We start from the raw sequence: 17,172 nt of genomic DNA, 5'->3' as shown, positions 1-17,172 counted from the left end.
GTGTACCACCCACAGTCGAATTCCGTTGAGAAGCTCCACTCCGTCATGAAGCGCGTGTTGAGAGCGTTGTGTTTTGAACATCGAACTGACTGGGAGCTGTGTCTGCCTGGGGTGATGTTTGCTTTAAGGACCGCGCCGCATGCGGCTACGGGGTTTTCGCCAGCTGAACTGGTGTACGGTCGCTCGCTTCGATCTCCGCTTCGCATGCTTCGAGAATCATGGGAAGGCAGGGGCGACGACCCAGTCGTGGTGGAGTACGTACTTAAGCTCCTCGAACGCTTAAGAAGGGCACAGGAGTTGTCAGGTGAAGCAATGACAAAGGCCCAGCAGAGGGCCAAGGTTTATTATGATCGGACAGCCAGGGCCCGTCGTTTTGAGGTGGGCGATGAGGTCATGATATGGCGCACATCGCTAAACAACAAACTAGACGTGCAGTGGGAGGGCCCAGCACGAATTGTTCAGAAACTGTCGGACGTTAACTACGTGGTAAGTCTGCCAGGAAAGCGGAAAGCACAGCAAGTTTACCACTGTAATCTGCTCAAACCTTATAGACAAAGGGAAGCAGTGGTGTGCATGATGGTAAACGTTCCTGAAGAGCTTCCGGTCGAGCTTCCGGGACTAGGCTCAGTGACGAACAGGGAAGACACCGGTCAAGTCATTAGTGACCTTATCAGTAAAGCACCGCTGTCGCCCGAGCAGAAAACCGAACTACACCAGCTATTACAAGAGTTTCAAGGTCTGTTCTCTGAGAGGCCTGGTAGGACTTCTGTACTTACTCATGATATAGAACTTACCTCCCCAGAGCCAGTACGATCCAAGGCGTATCGGGTGTCACCCCGCCAGAGCGATATTATGGAGGCTGAGGTAAAGAAAATGCTACAGCTCGGTGTTATTGAGGCAGGTGAGAGTGATTATACCTCCCCTTTGATTTTAGTTGAGGTACCGGGCAAGGAACCTCGTCCTTGCGTCGACTACCGCAGGCTTAATTCCATCACTAAGGATCAAATTTATCCGATCCCTAACATCGAGGAGCGCCTTGAGAAAGTTAGTAGCGCTCAGTTTATTTCCACCCTAGATCTTGTCAGGGGTTATTGGCAGGTTCCACTCACAGAAGAGGCTAGTAGGTATGCGGCGTTCATTTCACCAATGGGAACATTCCGTCCTAAAGTGTTGAGTTTTTGGTTTGAAGAACGCGCCATACTGTTTTTCAAGCCTCATGGATAAAGTGTTGCGGGGACAGCAAGAATTCGCTTTACCGTATCTAGACGACGTAGCGATATTCTCCGCATCCTGGTCTGAGCATATGACACACTTGCGGGCAGTGCTAACCCGCCTGCGCGAAGCGGGCTTGACAGTAAAGGCTCCTAAGTGCCAGTTAGCACAGGCCGAGGTTGTCTACCTCGGTCACGTGATTGGTCAGGGTCGTCGCCGCCCCTCTGAAATAAAAGTGGCCGCTGTGCGAGACTTTCCGCAACCGCGCACAAAGACCGATATTCGGTCGTTCTTGGGTGTCGCCGGCTACTATCAGAGGTACATCCCTAGGTACTCTGATATCGCGGCTCCCCTGACGGATGCTCTAAGAAAGACAGAGCCTCAAACAGTCGTCTGGGACGAGACAAAGGAAAGAGCTTTTAGCGCCCTAAAGAGTGCCCTAACAAACCAGCCTGTGCTACGATCGCCAGACTATACAAAAGGGTTCATTGTTCAGTGCGATGCTAGTGAGCGAGGCATGGGCGTTGTACTGTGCCAACGGGAAAAGGGAGAAGTAGAACACCCCGTCCTGTATGCTAGTCGTAAGCTGACCAGTCGTGAGCAGGCGTATAGCGCCACCGAGAAAGAGTGTGCATGTCTCGTGTGGGCCGTTCAGAAATTGTCATGCTATCTAGCCAGCTCGAGGTTTATCATTGAGACGGATCACTGCCCTCTCCAATGGCTGCAGACCATCTCTCCCAAAAATGGCCGCCTCCTGCGCTGGAGCCTCGCTTTACAACAATATTCCTTTGAGGTGCGTTACAAAAAGGGGAGTCTCAACGGTAACGCCGATGGCTTAAGTCGAAGCCCCTAACGTAGGAATCAGCCTCAAAATTGTTGGTTACTGATGTTTTTCTTCCTGAGGCAGGATTTTTTTTAACATATTGCTTTTGTTTAGTGTTTCAAAGTGATGATATGCTTTCTAGTGCAATTTTTCAATTTGTGGACGCGTTCTGAGTGATGCTAGACTACTGTAAGGAACTAGGCAGTGGTATAAAAAGGGGAAAGAGCCTGGCAGGGCTTAGTGAGGGTTGTGCCGTGCTTGCTGACTGAGCGGTTGAGTTTCAGCGTAGTTCTAACGCTTGCCGGGAACGAGAACAAAAATGTGAACTCTCCCGAAGTCACTTTGCAGTGTCCCGTGCGAACCTGAACGAGAGAACGAGGCCTTCTCTGTGCGCTGCGCTCAAGAAACGTCGAGGGACGCCCGACTTCGGTTATGAGCATCATCGAGCGACATCCCTCCGGACAGCGGATGCAGTCCCCTGTCCATCGGGATCTCCTTCCCCCGGCGGGGCGGTCTGTTGCGTTTCGCCTGCGACACGCGGTTTTGCCGGCGCGACTGCGGCGGGGCGGCAGACATTTTGGCCCGATCGTCGTCGCCGCAACGCTCCCCGCCAGGTGTTTCCAGGCGCGACTGCGGCGATGCGACCGCAAAGGATCACCCTCTCCTTCCAGTCATTGTGCCTGAACCAGGCGATGCGACAGCAGGGGCACCCTCTCCTTCCAGTCATTGTGCCTGAACCAGGCGATGCGACAGCAGGGGCACCCTATCCTTCCAGTCATTGTGCCCGAACCAGGCGATGCGAAAGCAGGGATCACCCTCTCATTACAGTCATTGTGCCCGACCGGCAGCGCTACGACAGTGTGCGTCACCATTAGCCCATTGTACATTCACGTGCTCGTCTATTGAGGGGTTCCTTCTTGCCCTCAACTGCGAGAGTATAAAAACAGCTGCCCCCGGACGCCAAAAAAGAGGGCTCCGATTTCTTCTGTTGAGTAAAGTGCTCTCCCGTCTCTCTACTTCGGTCAACCTGACCGCCAACTCTTTGCGATGTTAAAATAAACAAGTTGTTTTGTTGTTACCAGTCGACTCATGCTTTGCCGGGACCTTCGGATGCTTCCAGTTGTACCCCAGGCCGCCAGGCCAACGCTACCCTTGGGGCTTGCGACCCAGGTACAACCACGGGCGTCAGCGCCGAGTTCCTCCCAACCGATCGCGCCAGCGGTGCGATCCAAACAATATATACATATAGCCACAAAAATGTCAACACTATATTTCTTGTTATACTGTTTATTGTTAGTAAGGACTTATTCGTAGAAGCTCTGGAGTAAAAGCTCTGCAATGAACAGCAACATGTACTCACCAGGCTCAGAATGACGACGTGCAGGGGTTGGGGAGCTTTGACTTGAGGCAGTGCCTGGGGGTGCTGGCTGAGGTGATAGCTCAGCACTAGAGTGCCGTGACTTGAAGTGGCCTTCCTCCCAGTCTCTAATCTGTGCTAAACTGTCTAGCGAGTCAAGGTCAAGGCTTATTGGACGTGCCCCATACAACTGCAGCAGCGACTGTGGATTCCACTGCATCTGCGTACAGGCATGGCACTCGCACATCTCTGCAGTCTGCAATGAGAAGTCAGAAAGATTTATCTTATTAAATAAATAAGACAGGTTTCTAGAGGGTAAATATAAATGTGTACAACTACATATGTAAATGTGTATAAATATTTAAACATACACGGGTTAAATTGTGTCCTCCTGGCTAGTATACTTATTTTTACATGACAAATGACACTGATCTAACAAAGCCTACATTGGTGGCAGTCATACAGTATGGTAAGCAGCCATCATGTAGCATGGTATGCTACAGATTGCGACATGTGCTTTGATTCTGTTTACTGCGGCTCATGCCCAACTTCACAGTTTGTTGTGGGAAGACAGCATACATCAAGCTCAACCTCACACCCGTCCTTGCACCAGCTGCAAAAGCTTGCTTGTATATTCCGTTTTAGTGTTGATGACATCACAACTTGCATCTGATGAGATGCTGGCACAGAGTGTCACGTGAAGTGCTATCAAACGTCTCAATGCTCATGGCAAAGCACAGTGCTGTCGGTGCTGTGCGTGCGACATAAAAAAAGTGGTATGCGAATGTTTTATACAGTGGATTCTTGTTAATTTGAAATGACTGACCATAACCACGTATCTCAATGTGCAAAGTATTCCAATTTGAACTCATGAGCAGTAGCAGCAGTTACTTAGAACAGACCATGTCCCCAACCACATTTCCACCCCAGCAGTGCACCACTCCAGCAGTGTACCAACCCAGGCAGAAATCGGACCCAGTGGTATGCCATCCACTTTGCAAGGGCTCTAAGTAATCATGATGGCAACCGATCATTTGGCGACCTTGGCCTTGGTCTATCAGCTCGGTCGGCGGTGCAGCGTGGCACAGTTTTACCACATGCGCACTCTGGTGCTATGCATGGGCCTTGTATCGACTGCACTGATATGCAGAACTAATGCTGATGCCACACTGGACCTATATACTGTAGAATACTGTTAATTCGAACTCCAAGTGCAAGGAGACCGGAAATTTATACGTATGAAATAGAAAAAATAGAGTTCGAACTAAGGAGAGCCCGTTTAAATATAGCACTTAATCAAATATGCCGTACATGGTGCAAGACCAAAGCTGTCACTGAGCTCGCATTGAAAAAGTATCGGTCCTCCATCAGCGCGCGACGACAAGTGCTGGAAGAAGCCTATGTTCCGTAGAAAGTACAAGTTCAATAAGATTGTGCAAGCAAGGGAAAACGTGCGAAGGTGAGCCAAGAAAGACGGTGGCTTGGCGGCGCCGTCCTTTCACGTGCCCAGTGTTGAAAATGACGTGATCGAGCGCACGCCAGGGGTGGGAGGGAGGCATGGGAGGGGGCGCTAACATGTGGTAATGTGATCAAGCACGCTTTAGGGGGCTCCTTCCTGCTCCTTTAAGCTGGATGGGAAAGCAGGGCGCCGCTCTTCTTGCTCTGGCATGTCTTTCCACATCATTTTTATGGCACGAGAGATTATGGTAGCTACCGTATTTACACGATTGTAAGTCGACCCCTTTTTTAAAATTTGAAAGTCTGAAGTTGGGGGGGTCGACTTACAATCGAAACCAAAACATGGCCCCGCCAAAAAAAGCGATACCAACAAGAGCTACAACGTAGTTACAATTTTATGTTTGCTCTATGGCCCCACCCGTATCTTTTTGCTATCCCGCGTGTTTGTTCGCTTTTCGGAAGGGTTTTTCAACATTTTTGAGAGTCTTACAATGCATGCAACACTAATGGGGGGGGGGGGTGTCGATAGTTGATGGAAGTGCCGCTGTTCCCATTTGTGGCGGCACCCTCAGAACGGCGGCACTTGCGGGGGGTATCGGTAGTTCATGTAAGAGCAGACGCCGCTCGCGGGTTTCTCTTTCTGTGTTTAAAAGCATTGGAATTGGTTTGACGAACTTTTTGACGCGTTCCACTTGACTGCCGGCTACGTGCTACTTCTATGCTTCCCCAGTCGTCATGAGTGCTGCAGGCCCACTAATCGTTCGGCACTCGTTCACAGAAGCGTTCAAGGGGGCTGCCATCCTTTACGCCGAAGAAACAAATCACTGCGCAGCGGGCCGCAGATTCGATGTTTCTAAATGGGTGGTGCGAGAGTGGCGACTGCAGCGAAGCGAAATTTTCACCCTGTGACGGCAAGTGACAAATTTCCCACGTGCCGAAGTCTGGACGCTTTTCGGAGTTTTAGGCTAAGCTTGCGGCGTACGTCGCTGAAATGCGTGATCGTCCCTGCCATTGAAGTGCGACGTGGTCATGAAACAAGCCCGGACCTTCGCCTTAATTTTAAGGTTCTGCTCCACCGTGAGTACAACGAGTGGCTGGCGGCAGAAGACTGCGAAATTACGCCAACCGGACCTGTCAAAAGAGCCTCCGTGATGGCTGCGTGTGGTTGGGTGCATTTGGCGTGGGCTGCTGTTCTGCAAGATGTCCTGGTGCGGTCGTTTGCCAAATTTGAAATTTCGCTGGACCACGACGCGCTGTGGGACCGCAGCAACGATGACGATGGCAGCACTAGTGAAGACGAGTAGTCGAGTGACCATGTCGGCTAACAATAAATTTTCGTTATCGAATGCGCCCTCGGGTATGCTCTCTTAATTTTTTTTTTTCCGGTCAAGCGCTGTGGGGGGGGGGGGGGGGGGGGGGGTCGACTTACATTCGAGTCGACTTACAATCGTGTAAATACGTAGTGCAAAAAGCGGTACATGGGAGTGAGAAAGTTTGTTCTGAATAATTGTTATGCCATTTTTGGGGTTTGAATTCAAAGGAGTTTTTTCTCTATTCAAATACATAGGACTCTACCGGAATTAACAGAGCAGTACGAATTATCTGTAAATTCGAATTAAGAGATTTTAGGAATTATTTAACATTTATAACTTCGCTTCCATAGAAAACCATTATTTTTAGCCTCAATATAACGAAATGTGCTTATTCACAATTTGAACATAACGAAATTTCACTCCTGAGAGGAAGACCGAGGCAATAAACTGAAGCTACTGCAGGCGCCGGTAGTCAAATGGTTGAATTACATGTGGCTGTTTGTGAACGCACCTTTCAAATTGCGTGATAGAGAGAGGCCGTCAAAGCAGAATAGAGTCTTTGGCAGTGGTGAATTTAGCTGGTCATGGCCTGCCAGATGCGCCCCCAAATCTTGGAGGCCATAAGATGGTGAGTGCAGTGTCGATCAGAGGCACAAGGGGGCGCATATATTCATGCATAATCAGCATAATTCAGTGTTCCGCACATGCCAGCGGTAGAGGCAGTATGGTGGGAGCGACTTAAGGTAGTACTAAACGCAAGACCTTTTCGTGAAGAGTAGCAGTTCAGTTTGGGGTGAACATAGCATTCGGTGTCATACCAATCAAGGCGACACCCATTATCGAACTGTGTGGAGAGCAGCAATTCCATTTAGTGAACGCAGTACTTGGTGTTCTACCACTCTAAGAGACACCCGAGGTTATGTTGGCAAGCCACTGCGGTGAAATGGATGCGAAAGCTCCGCTTGCATCGATCACCAGAGTGCACTGAACCTGCATTTCTTTCTTTCAGCTTTCTGTGTGTCATATGGCCACCGTGAAGAGGACTTCGTCGAAGCAGCATCAAACCGTAAGAGTGGCCGCCAGCTCTCCAGTTAAACAAAGTAGATTTTTTAAAAATGATTTTCGTTTTTCCGGACTGCCTGATTATTCAGGCATTTTCTGTGGCCCTTTCTATGTAAATAAGAATAGGTTGGTGACTGTACGTTGTCAATATAGTGAAATTTCTACATGACATAAAGTGCCGATTTTATCGACTTTGTTACATTGAAGTTTGACTATACTTTATCTCAGCAGTTCCTTCCTTGCAGCACAGTGGAAGCTGTAGGTTTCTTAGCCAACAAGAGAGACAATTGCTCTTCAAGGTGTGTTCATCCGCACCATGTCTGCTCAGTGTCTGCTTGCTGCCCTGTTGTAAGAACATCTACCATGAATCGTCAGGCGCAATGATGCGATAGATGCAACAACACTGTATATCATAAGCCATGATTACATGACTGCGACAGTGGTACATCACATTTTTTATGTTCTATCTCAGTAGTTTCATGCAGCCTTTTTAGGCAACAGTATGCTCCAACGCCCTGAAGATATGTCAATCAGTGCCCTGTTGTCTGCTCGGTATCTGCTATCAGTAGTTTATTGCAGCCTCCATAGCCAATAGCAGGTTTAAACACCCCTCAAGATATGGTCATTGTGCCTTCTAAGTGTACTAATCTAAAGATCGGCCATGCTTTGCTTAAGCTAAACTAAAATGTTTTTAACAATATTGTGGTATTTTCATGAGTATCTCATGAGTATCTCACGAGAAATGTTAAGGAGGCAATGTTAAGACAATGTTAAGGACAATATAAAGATTTAAGAATTTAAGGAAATTGAAGTTCAGAATTAAGACAATGTTAAGACTGTTACGGAGTAAAGTTGCTCCTCAAGAAAACTAAACTTCTTACATATAGAACCCTCATGCGCCCCATCCTCGAATATGGCTGTTTTGTATGGAACCGATACAAACACCGTGATGTCAAAGAACTAGAATCAGTGTAAAAAAAGACTGTGCATTTTGTTTGTAGGAGAAATGACAAGGAATTTTCGCCGCCTAACTCTCTTCCCCTACTTGGTCTCACTCCTCTTGCAGAGCGTCACAAACTTGAATGCCTAAAATTCCTTCACACGTTAATCAACTCTCCTCGCCTCTCCTCTCTAGATAACTACTTGACTTTTTCTAAACCCTCATGTATGAGGAGTCACCATGCTCTAAATACCTCAACCTTTTTTGCCCGCACTGATTCCTTTACACACTTTTTTTCATCAACAACTGAAGTCTGGAATTCATTACCGGGCAACATCCATTCACTACCACTGATACAATTCATGCAAGCTTGTTTACATATGTCGTATGTTTGTTGTTCATCTCACTCCTGCAATAGCCTCATTTAGACTGCAGTATGTATAAATAAATAAAATTATTTGTTATATTTATGCACAACAGTAAGAAAATATATTCAAACTCAAGGTCAGAATATACAATAACGCCAGTACTAATCAGGTAATCAGGCTGCGGTACTTAAAAGACACACGACTTTCTGACAAATTGTGACTGTACACTGTGTGACATAGGATTGTACGGTGACGCTACGTAACACTAGGAACGCCTTTGCAGGCTGCGTGACAGTGCCCACAGAAACAGTTTGTGTGAGTTGTGTGTACATGTGTGTGTGTGTGTGTGTGTGAAAATTTTTTTTCATAATAAATTTTAATCCTTTTCTCTCTCTCACCTATCACATCCCTTTGCCCCTCCCCCAGTACAGGGTAGCCAACTGGAGATAAGCTCTGGTTAACCTCCCTGTCCTTTCCTTTGCCTTTTTCTCTCTCTTTCTCCGGGGGCATGATGATGACTTCAGAAATAGCAACAATACTTCAAACAAGGTTAGAAATACAGAAGAAGCTCGCTCATACGTTTTTGAAAAAAAAAAATGTGAGAAAGAACATACTACAGTAATCGGGACAATGTACAAACCAAAGTCGGTGAAAAATATTGGTTGATCCCTCTTGAATAGGATTTATTCATAACATGAAAGTGAAACGTGTCTTCATAGAAGTAGTTGCAGGTTTGTTGGACGTTAAGAAATACAAGACCATAAATTTGCAGCATCAATTGCTATTGGGTAGGAATGTTTTGGTCCTGCATGGAAATGTCTTCGGCAATCCAGTAACTGGCGGTGTGCTCAGCCTCACGAATGCGAGACACACAGATCGTAGTGTGCACCCAGCACACACGAATGCATTGTGCTTTCTGCTGATGCGACTCTCACTGGTCCAACACGGTCAGTTTCATGACATTCACCCGTCGACGTCGCTGCCTTTCTGCAGCATTTAATGTCACAGCATTGTTATTTGGCACTATTGCAAGTAAAGCAGTAGACTGTGTCTAAACACTGCTACTGCGCATTTAAACTGCAGTCCGGAGGCAACCAGGCATCATAGGCTAATCCAACAAGTAAGTGAACCCATGTGGCAAAAGTGCGTAGTTACCGCAGACTGTCAAAGCACAAGAAGGGGTGGGAGTGCCCAAAGTCATTTTGGAGCAATTTTTTTAGCAAGTAAAATTGCGTTTTGAAACATTTCGGAGCAGACTAAATTTCATTTTGGAACAATTTGGAGCAGATAAAATTTCATTTTGAAGCACTTTGGAACAGGCCAATCTGAATTTTGGTGCAACGATGAAATATGGAATATGGCAGCATACTTCGAAACCACGACGAAACAGAATAAACCAACATGAGCACTGTACTGCAACTGTCTTAAGCAACATCTTAAGCTGAATTTTAGTGCAACAATGAAATATGGAATATGGCAGCACACTTCGAAACCACGATGAAACAGAATAAACCAACACGAGCACTGTATTGCAACTGTCTTAAGCAACATCTTAAGCTGAATTTTGAAGCAGATTACCCTGATAATGAAACCGCCTAAGTTCATGCAAATTTCGGTTATAGTGCCTGTCAACTTCTTAATTAGTGATAGCAATCACAAAAACCTACATTCTGTAATACTGAGCCTGACATTCGGAAAAGTAGCCCAAGGCATATTTTTATAAATACATTTTTTTTTTTATGTATCGACAGTGTGGGTGAAGTGCCTGGAAATGTGCCTCACCAACAGACCATACAGAGGATCCAGAGTTATGAACTGTGGCTTATTATTGCAATAGCAATTATATGGACACTCCAGGCGCATTTATCCAGATGGCGTCGGTATAGGAGCTGAAACATCATGCTGTTGCCGTATATGAAGCATCATGCCATCAATGTATAAAGTTCGAGGTTGATATCATTGCTGTGCTCCATATGCTGCATGTGCGAGTGAAAGCATGCGAAGGTGGGCCGACAAGGCGGCTCAATCTCGTGCGAACAAGCGACGAAAGCCGGGAGAAAGCGCACCATCTTCCATCATGCGCAAGGCACTAGGGGGGGGGGGGGGAGTTGTTTTACTCCGCCGGCTGCTGAGTATGGTGCGGCCGCATGGGCCCTATCTTGAAAGCAATCTGTGATGCAGATAGTGCATGCGATGAGTGCCGATAGCTTCATGTGCGCTGTGTTTTCGCCATTTAGTTCGCATTAAAGCAAGAGGCAGCACGAAAATCAATTCGCCCGCTGCTGCTGTCGCGCTTTTTCGATACAACATTTTGACAGCGAGTGCGTGTGGTGATCAAGTGAGATGTGTTCACGCTTGTTTGTGCACACGTGACACCATGCTTGTTAATTTAGTTAGTAAGTGAATGATTACAAATTTCTACGACCGATAAAACTACTATCCTTATTTTGCACAGATGTGTACTAATTTGCTATCGCAATCTATGTTTCACCTTTTGGCCAAAACTACGACTTCTTTAACCCTTTGAAGGTTTTTGCCGTACATGTACGGTGGCGGTTTTCTGTCCCGCAAGGTCTTTGCCGTACGGGTACAGTTTCGACCCTCCGTATGAAATTTTGCGCCATAATGATGATGCGGGCTCACTGGGAGGGGCTGCACAAGAAGCATTTGAAATTTGTGCCACCTTCTTGGGGAGATAAACAGAACTGATTTCTAGCTTCAGTGCGTCACGCAGATTGCGGCAACACCCCTTTTGCGGTTTCGGTTTCGCCGCGTGATCGCATCGAAGGCGCGCGAAACGTCATTTTTCTCTTTGTCGACACTCTCTTGCAGGGAGGTGGAAGTTGATTTCTATCTTGATTGGCGCTGCTCTTAGCTTGTTTATCACTACCGCTCGCGAGGTATTCTCACTCTCAGTGGCAACGTACTTTCACGGTTTCGGTTCCGTTGTGTCATCGCAACAGAGATGCACGAAACGTGATTTTTCTCTTTGTCGGGCCACTCTCGCAGGGGCGGCGGAAGTTGATTTCTATCTTGATTGGCGCTGCTCTTTGTTTATCACCGCCGCTCATGAGGTATTCTTGCTCCCTGCGGCAACGCGCTTACGCGAGAGGGTGCCTCCGCACGCAGGGAAGATATCATGTGTGCGCCAACATAACTCGTCGCTGCAAGAGGAGAACAGACACACATTTTAGGTGTGCAGACTGTGCTGTTATCGCCTCCCTGTGTGCGGCGTGTAACGTCACGACAGATAGCTGGACAACCACTGCGAGTGCCAAGCTACTTGTGACACGTGACGTCCCCAGAATGTATATTATCGGCCAGCACAATAAACGGGGGACTTTTCCCTTTCGTCACCTGGAGCGCGGCTCGTCGACTGTTCCTTCCGACACGCATACGCGACACGCTCGCATGCCGTGTCACCACATGGTGTCAGAAGTGGGCGGTGGTCAACTATCTCGCTGAGGCTGTGGACGGTGGCATTTCCAGAAAATGGCAAACAAGCCCGCAACGGTAATCCCCGAGCTCCAGCAGCCACCACCGCTGGACTTTGACAAAACGTCAGAGTGGCCGGCGTGGATCGACCACTTCGATGACTACCGCTTCGCCACAGCTCTCAACGAACGTTCGGGAGAGGCCCAGGTGCGCACGCTACTTTACACAATGGGACGCCAAGCCCGCGAAGTCTTTGCTACATCTGAGCTGACCGACGATGAAGCAAAAAGTTACGATGTCGTCAAGCAGAGGTTCGACAGTCATTTCGTCAAAGAGCGGAACATTGTTTATGAAAGTGCCTGCTTTCACAGACGCCAGCAACGACCAGAAGAGTCGGTGGATCAGTTCGCAACCGCACTTCACGTGCTGGCAGACCGCTGCGACTTTGGGGATATGAAGAAGAGACTCATCCGGGACAGGTTTGTCGTCGGGCTCCGGGACATGAAACTATCCGAGGCCTTGCAGATGGATCCGCAGCTGACATTGGCTACGGCGCTGGCCAAGGCTCGCCTCAAGGAAACCGTGCGTCAGCAGCAGCAGAGCCTTCGACCGGAGGGTGCCCACATCGGGAGCCCGCCAGAACTTCAGGACCAGGGTGCCATCGTGGATGCCGTAGGCCACCAGAAACGCCCGCAGCACAAAGAGGGACGGTGCCCCTACTGCGTCGGCGACGCGCACCCGAGGTCGACGTGCCCAGCCAAAGCTTCCAAGTGCCACTACTGTGGTAACAAAGGACATTTTGCGAAAGCCTGCCTTAAGAAAGTTGGGTCAGCGCAAAGAAAGGTACGCGTCTCGGCTGTCGAACATGGTACTGGGGAAACTTTCATTGGCGCGATTGACGCGGCCGGGAAAGCGCGCTATGTGCAGGTTCTGATAAACTCTGTGCCTATCTTTGCTAAAGTTGATTCGGGTGCAGAAGTGTCGGTTCTACCTTCTACATTTCCAGGATTGCCCACCCACCTGGATAATGCAGACGAGGTGCTACAGGGGGCTGGCGGGAACAAGCTCAATGTTCTAGGCAAATTTGTCGCAGAGATTGCGTGGAAACAGAGGACTGTCCGACAAACGTGCTATGTCGTTAGCCCTCTTCGCGACGTACTTCTCGGGCTGCCAGCCTTAGAGGCTTTAGGTATCGTTAAATTTGCCGACTCGCTAACTGCAGACAAGCAACGGTATGAGACACTTTTTCCGCGCATGAGTCGTAGTCTAGGCACTATTCCAGGAGAATACACAATCAGGCTACAACCGGGCGCAATTCCACATGCTATAACCGCTCCGCGGCGAGTGCCGATTCCGCTCATGGAAAGGCTAAAGCAGGAAATCGAGAGACTCGTGCGCATGGGAATAATTAGAAAGGTAGACGGCCCCACGGATTGGTGCGCAGGAATAGTCCTGGTAACTAAACAGTCGGGGGAACTGAGAGTATGCGTCGACCTCACAAAGTTAAATAAGTGCGTCGTTCGTGAACGCTTCACGCTACCTACGGTCGAACAAGCATTAGGCTCTCTGGCGGGTGCGAAATGGTTTTCGAAGCTTGACGCCTTCTCGGGGTTCCATCAAGTCCGACTAAGTAGGGACTCTGAAGAACTAACTACGTTCTTGACTCCATTCGGGAGGTACTGTTTTACCCGGCTACCGTTCGGAATTATGTCCGCTCCGGAGTATTTCCAGAAAAGGATGTCAGAAATCCTATGTGGCCTGCCAGGCGTTGTCAACGTCATGGATGACATTTTAGTGTTTGGTAATACGAAAGCCCAGCATGACGAACGTTTAGCTGATGTTATGTCACGCCTAGCTAGCGCAAACGTGACTCTGAACAAAGAAAAGTGCCTGTTTGGCGTTAATAAACTGAGATTTCTGGGCCATATTCTGAATGAGAACGGAATTGAGCCTGATCCAGCGAAGGTCAGCGCTATTAAGAATCTAAACGCACCGAAAAATGTCGCCGAACTGAGGAGCTTGCTCGGCATGGCCAATCACCTAGGTCGCTTTTTGCCTCACCTGGCGCAAACTACCGCTCCGATGCGTGCTCTTTTGCACAAAGATAGCGAATGGGTCTGGGGGTGTGACCAAGCAAAAGCGCTGAACGAGCTAAAGGAGCTCATTTGTTCTGCGCAGTGTATGGCCATGTACTATGCAACGCTTCCTACCATCCTTTCAGCGGACGCATCCTCTTTCGGACTGGGAGCTGTTCTTTTTCAAACGCAGAAAAACGGTCACCGTAGACCAATAGCTTTCGCGTCTCGTTCTCTCACGAACACAGAACAGCGATACTCCCAGATAGAAAAAGAAGCGCTAGCGCTCACGTGGGCAGCCGAAATATTTGACGAGTACATCCGTGGCCTAAACGTTACCTTTGAAACTGATCACAAGTCTTTAGTGTCTTTACTGGGCCAGATGGCCATTGATGATATGCCCCCTCGAATTCAACGCTTCCGGCTACGCCTTATGCGCTATCTTTTCACGGTCCAGTACGTTCCCGGCAAATCGCTAGTCACGGCCGACACCCTCTCGCGATCCCCTGTAGCAGGCAGCGATTCTGAAAAAGGCTTGAGTGTGTCAGATATGACAGCGTACTCTAAGGCGTGTTTGCTTGGCTTGGAAACGGGGGACAATTTTTTATCCAGAGTGAGAGAATGTCAAATTAATGATCCCGTTTGCAAACACCTGCGCAGACTGTGTAAAACCAATTGGCCAAGGAAACCGAATGTTCCTTCTTTCCTCATGCCTTACTGGCAAGATAGAGCATGCCTTAGCATAATTGATGGTCTCTTGTTGAAAGGAACAAGGCTTGTAATCCCACAGTCTCTAAGAACGGAAGTGCTGTGTAGACTACATGATGGGCACCAGGGTATCATGCGTTGTCGTAATATTGCTAAAGGTTCTGTCTAGGTGGCCAGGATTGAGCACCGATCTGGCACAGTTCGTGAATCAGTGCACTGTTTGCGCACGACATGCCCAGCAACTAGCCGAGCCCATGATAGCAACCGCAACACCATCGTTTCCTTGGGAGAGAGTGGGAGTAGATCTGTGCGTAATCAACGGCCAGGCATATCTTGTCGCCGTGGATTATCTTTCACGTTACCCTGAGGTAGCCATTCTTCCTTCCACAAAGTCGGGAACGGTCATTGATAGACTGAAAAGTATTTTTTCTAGGCATGGAATCCCTGAGTGCGTGGTGACCGACAACGGTCCTCAGTTCGTGGCGACTGAGTTTGAACAGTTCGCTATGTCATACGGGTTTCGCCATGTCACCGTGAGTCCGCGGCACCCGCAGGGCAACGGGGAAGTAGAGCGAATGGTTCAGACGGTTAAGCACCTCCTTCTAAAGTCTAAAGACCCTTATCTGGCATTGTTGGCTTACAGGGCGACGCCCGGCATTCTTGGGGTCAGTCCTGCGGAAATACTTATGGGTAGGCGACCGAGGACAAGAGTCCCAATGCTACCATGTCATCGAAATCCGGGAAAAAGCAGCCCGAAAGCCGTGGCCAGAGACCAGATGGTGAGACGGCGGCAATGCCGCTACTACAACCAACGCCATCGGGCCAGACGGCTTCCCGAGCTAAACGCAGGTGACTTGGTCTGGGTGACAGACATGCAATCCAAGGCCACAGTCCTCGCACGAGCACCGAAACCGCGGTCATATGTAGTGCGAACAGACGACGGCGTTTGCCTCCGCCGAAACAGGAGAATGCTTAACCATCTCCCAAAAGAAAGGGCGCACATGGAAACTTACGAATTTCCAGAAACCGCGGAGCAGCCGAGCGCGGCACAATTGGCTCATAGCCCAGATGGCGCGACTGCAACAGATTCAGCGGGGCCTCCAACTCGCGCGGTGGCCAGTGGTGACCCCACTCCCACTGTAACACGGTTTGGTAGACTGGTGAAGAAACCCATCCGACTGGGCTTTGGTGAGTAGTGCTTTGGTGTTTAGTGTTCAGTGTTTTTCTAGTACAATATATGTTCTGTCTTGTATTTTCGAATGTTCTTGTGTGGTGAAGAAATCCATACGACGTGACTTTGAGTGGTTTGCTGTTCTGTTTTTTTTCTCGTATAACATATTCTCTACCATGTATGTGCGAATGTTCCTGTCCTTGAAAAAGAGGGATGTGCTGTTATCGCCTCCCTGTGTGCGGCGTGTAACGTCACGACAGATAGCTGGACAACCACTGCGAGTGCCAAGCTACTTGTGACACGTGACGTCCCCAGAATGTATATTATCGGCCAGCACAATAAACGGGGGACTTTTCCCTTTCGTCACCTGGAGCGCGGCTCGTCGACTGTTCCTTCTGACACGCATACGCGACACGCTCGCATGCCGTGTCACCACACAGACTGTGATAAGGCGCTGTGCGTAGACCCGTGTTTCAAGGAGTACCACACTCTGAAATACTATTGAACATTTTGCAGTTCTGAGTGATGCCGACACCAAAATACCGTTCCTAATTTTTAAAATTATTTATTCCCGACTTCATACATTTTGTACATTTAAGATCCGCAATAAAGTAATTTGAGCACCTGGGAAAGTTTTTTTCAAAATAATTCAACGCTCAAAGGGTTAAAGCCATTTTTACATAATAGACCAGGGCGATTCCAAAGCACCTAATGCTTAGCTTTCTGGTATAACATAAAACTATTCCCATCTGTTTTTATTCCCAATCCACCACTAGGCCTTCGTGATTGGTCAAAATGGCTCAGGCCTCGCCCATATCGGCATAAAAACAGATTGGAATAGTTTTACATTGTACCGGCCCGGGGAACAGAGACGACCACCCGCTGACCCAATTGCCGCATGCGTTTCCCTAATATCTAGTTCGTTCGCAGTGCCCTCAGTCTACTTGTCGTTGTTTGGCACCTCAGCTAGGGAACATCGTGCCGCTCGGCTAGCTCAACTGTATTTGAACACAATCTAAATACAGCCACCCTGGCTGTTCCAACTGCAGTGATGTCAGCCGGGAGTGGCCACCTGTGTGCCTGCCACTTGCCGGAAGCGCCGTAAAGTCCAGTGTTATAAGGCAACAATTACGAGAAACTGCGAGGGAGGAGCCACCGCGCAGTGTGCAGAATGTGAACGACTGCACTCTTTCAGAGGACAAATCTGCTCACTGTTCGCCGCCACTGCCAGAGCACACATACCGAAGCCG

The 17,172-nt window shown here is 48.6% G+C and overlaps 1 protein-coding gene across 2 annotated transcripts in view; it reads right to left on the bottom strand.

Annotated features, from left to right (window-relative positions):
* LOC142560377 (uncharacterized) overlaps window positions 1-17,172 on the bottom strand; it is a 157,237-nt gene that overhangs the window by 81,365 nt on the left and 58,700 nt on the right. For both annotated transcript variants that reach the window (XM_075672432.1, XM_075672442.1), the window contains exon 11: window positions 3,396-3,648. In XM_075672432.1, the coding sequence (XP_075528547.1) occupies window positions 3,396-3,648 (253 nt within the window). The remainder of the gene's footprint in view (window positions 1-3,395; window positions 3,649-17,172) is intronic.

This window comes from Dermacentor variabilis, chromosome 1 (assembly GCF_050947875.1).
Source record: "Dermacentor variabilis isolate Ectoservices chromosome 1, ASM5094787v1, whole genome shotgun sequence".
In the NCBI taxonomy this organism is placed as follows: domain Eukaryota; kingdom Metazoa; phylum Arthropoda; class Arachnida; order Ixodida; family Ixodidae; genus Dermacentor; species Dermacentor variabilis.
This window is presented reverse-complemented; position numbering and strand designations above follow the sequence as displayed.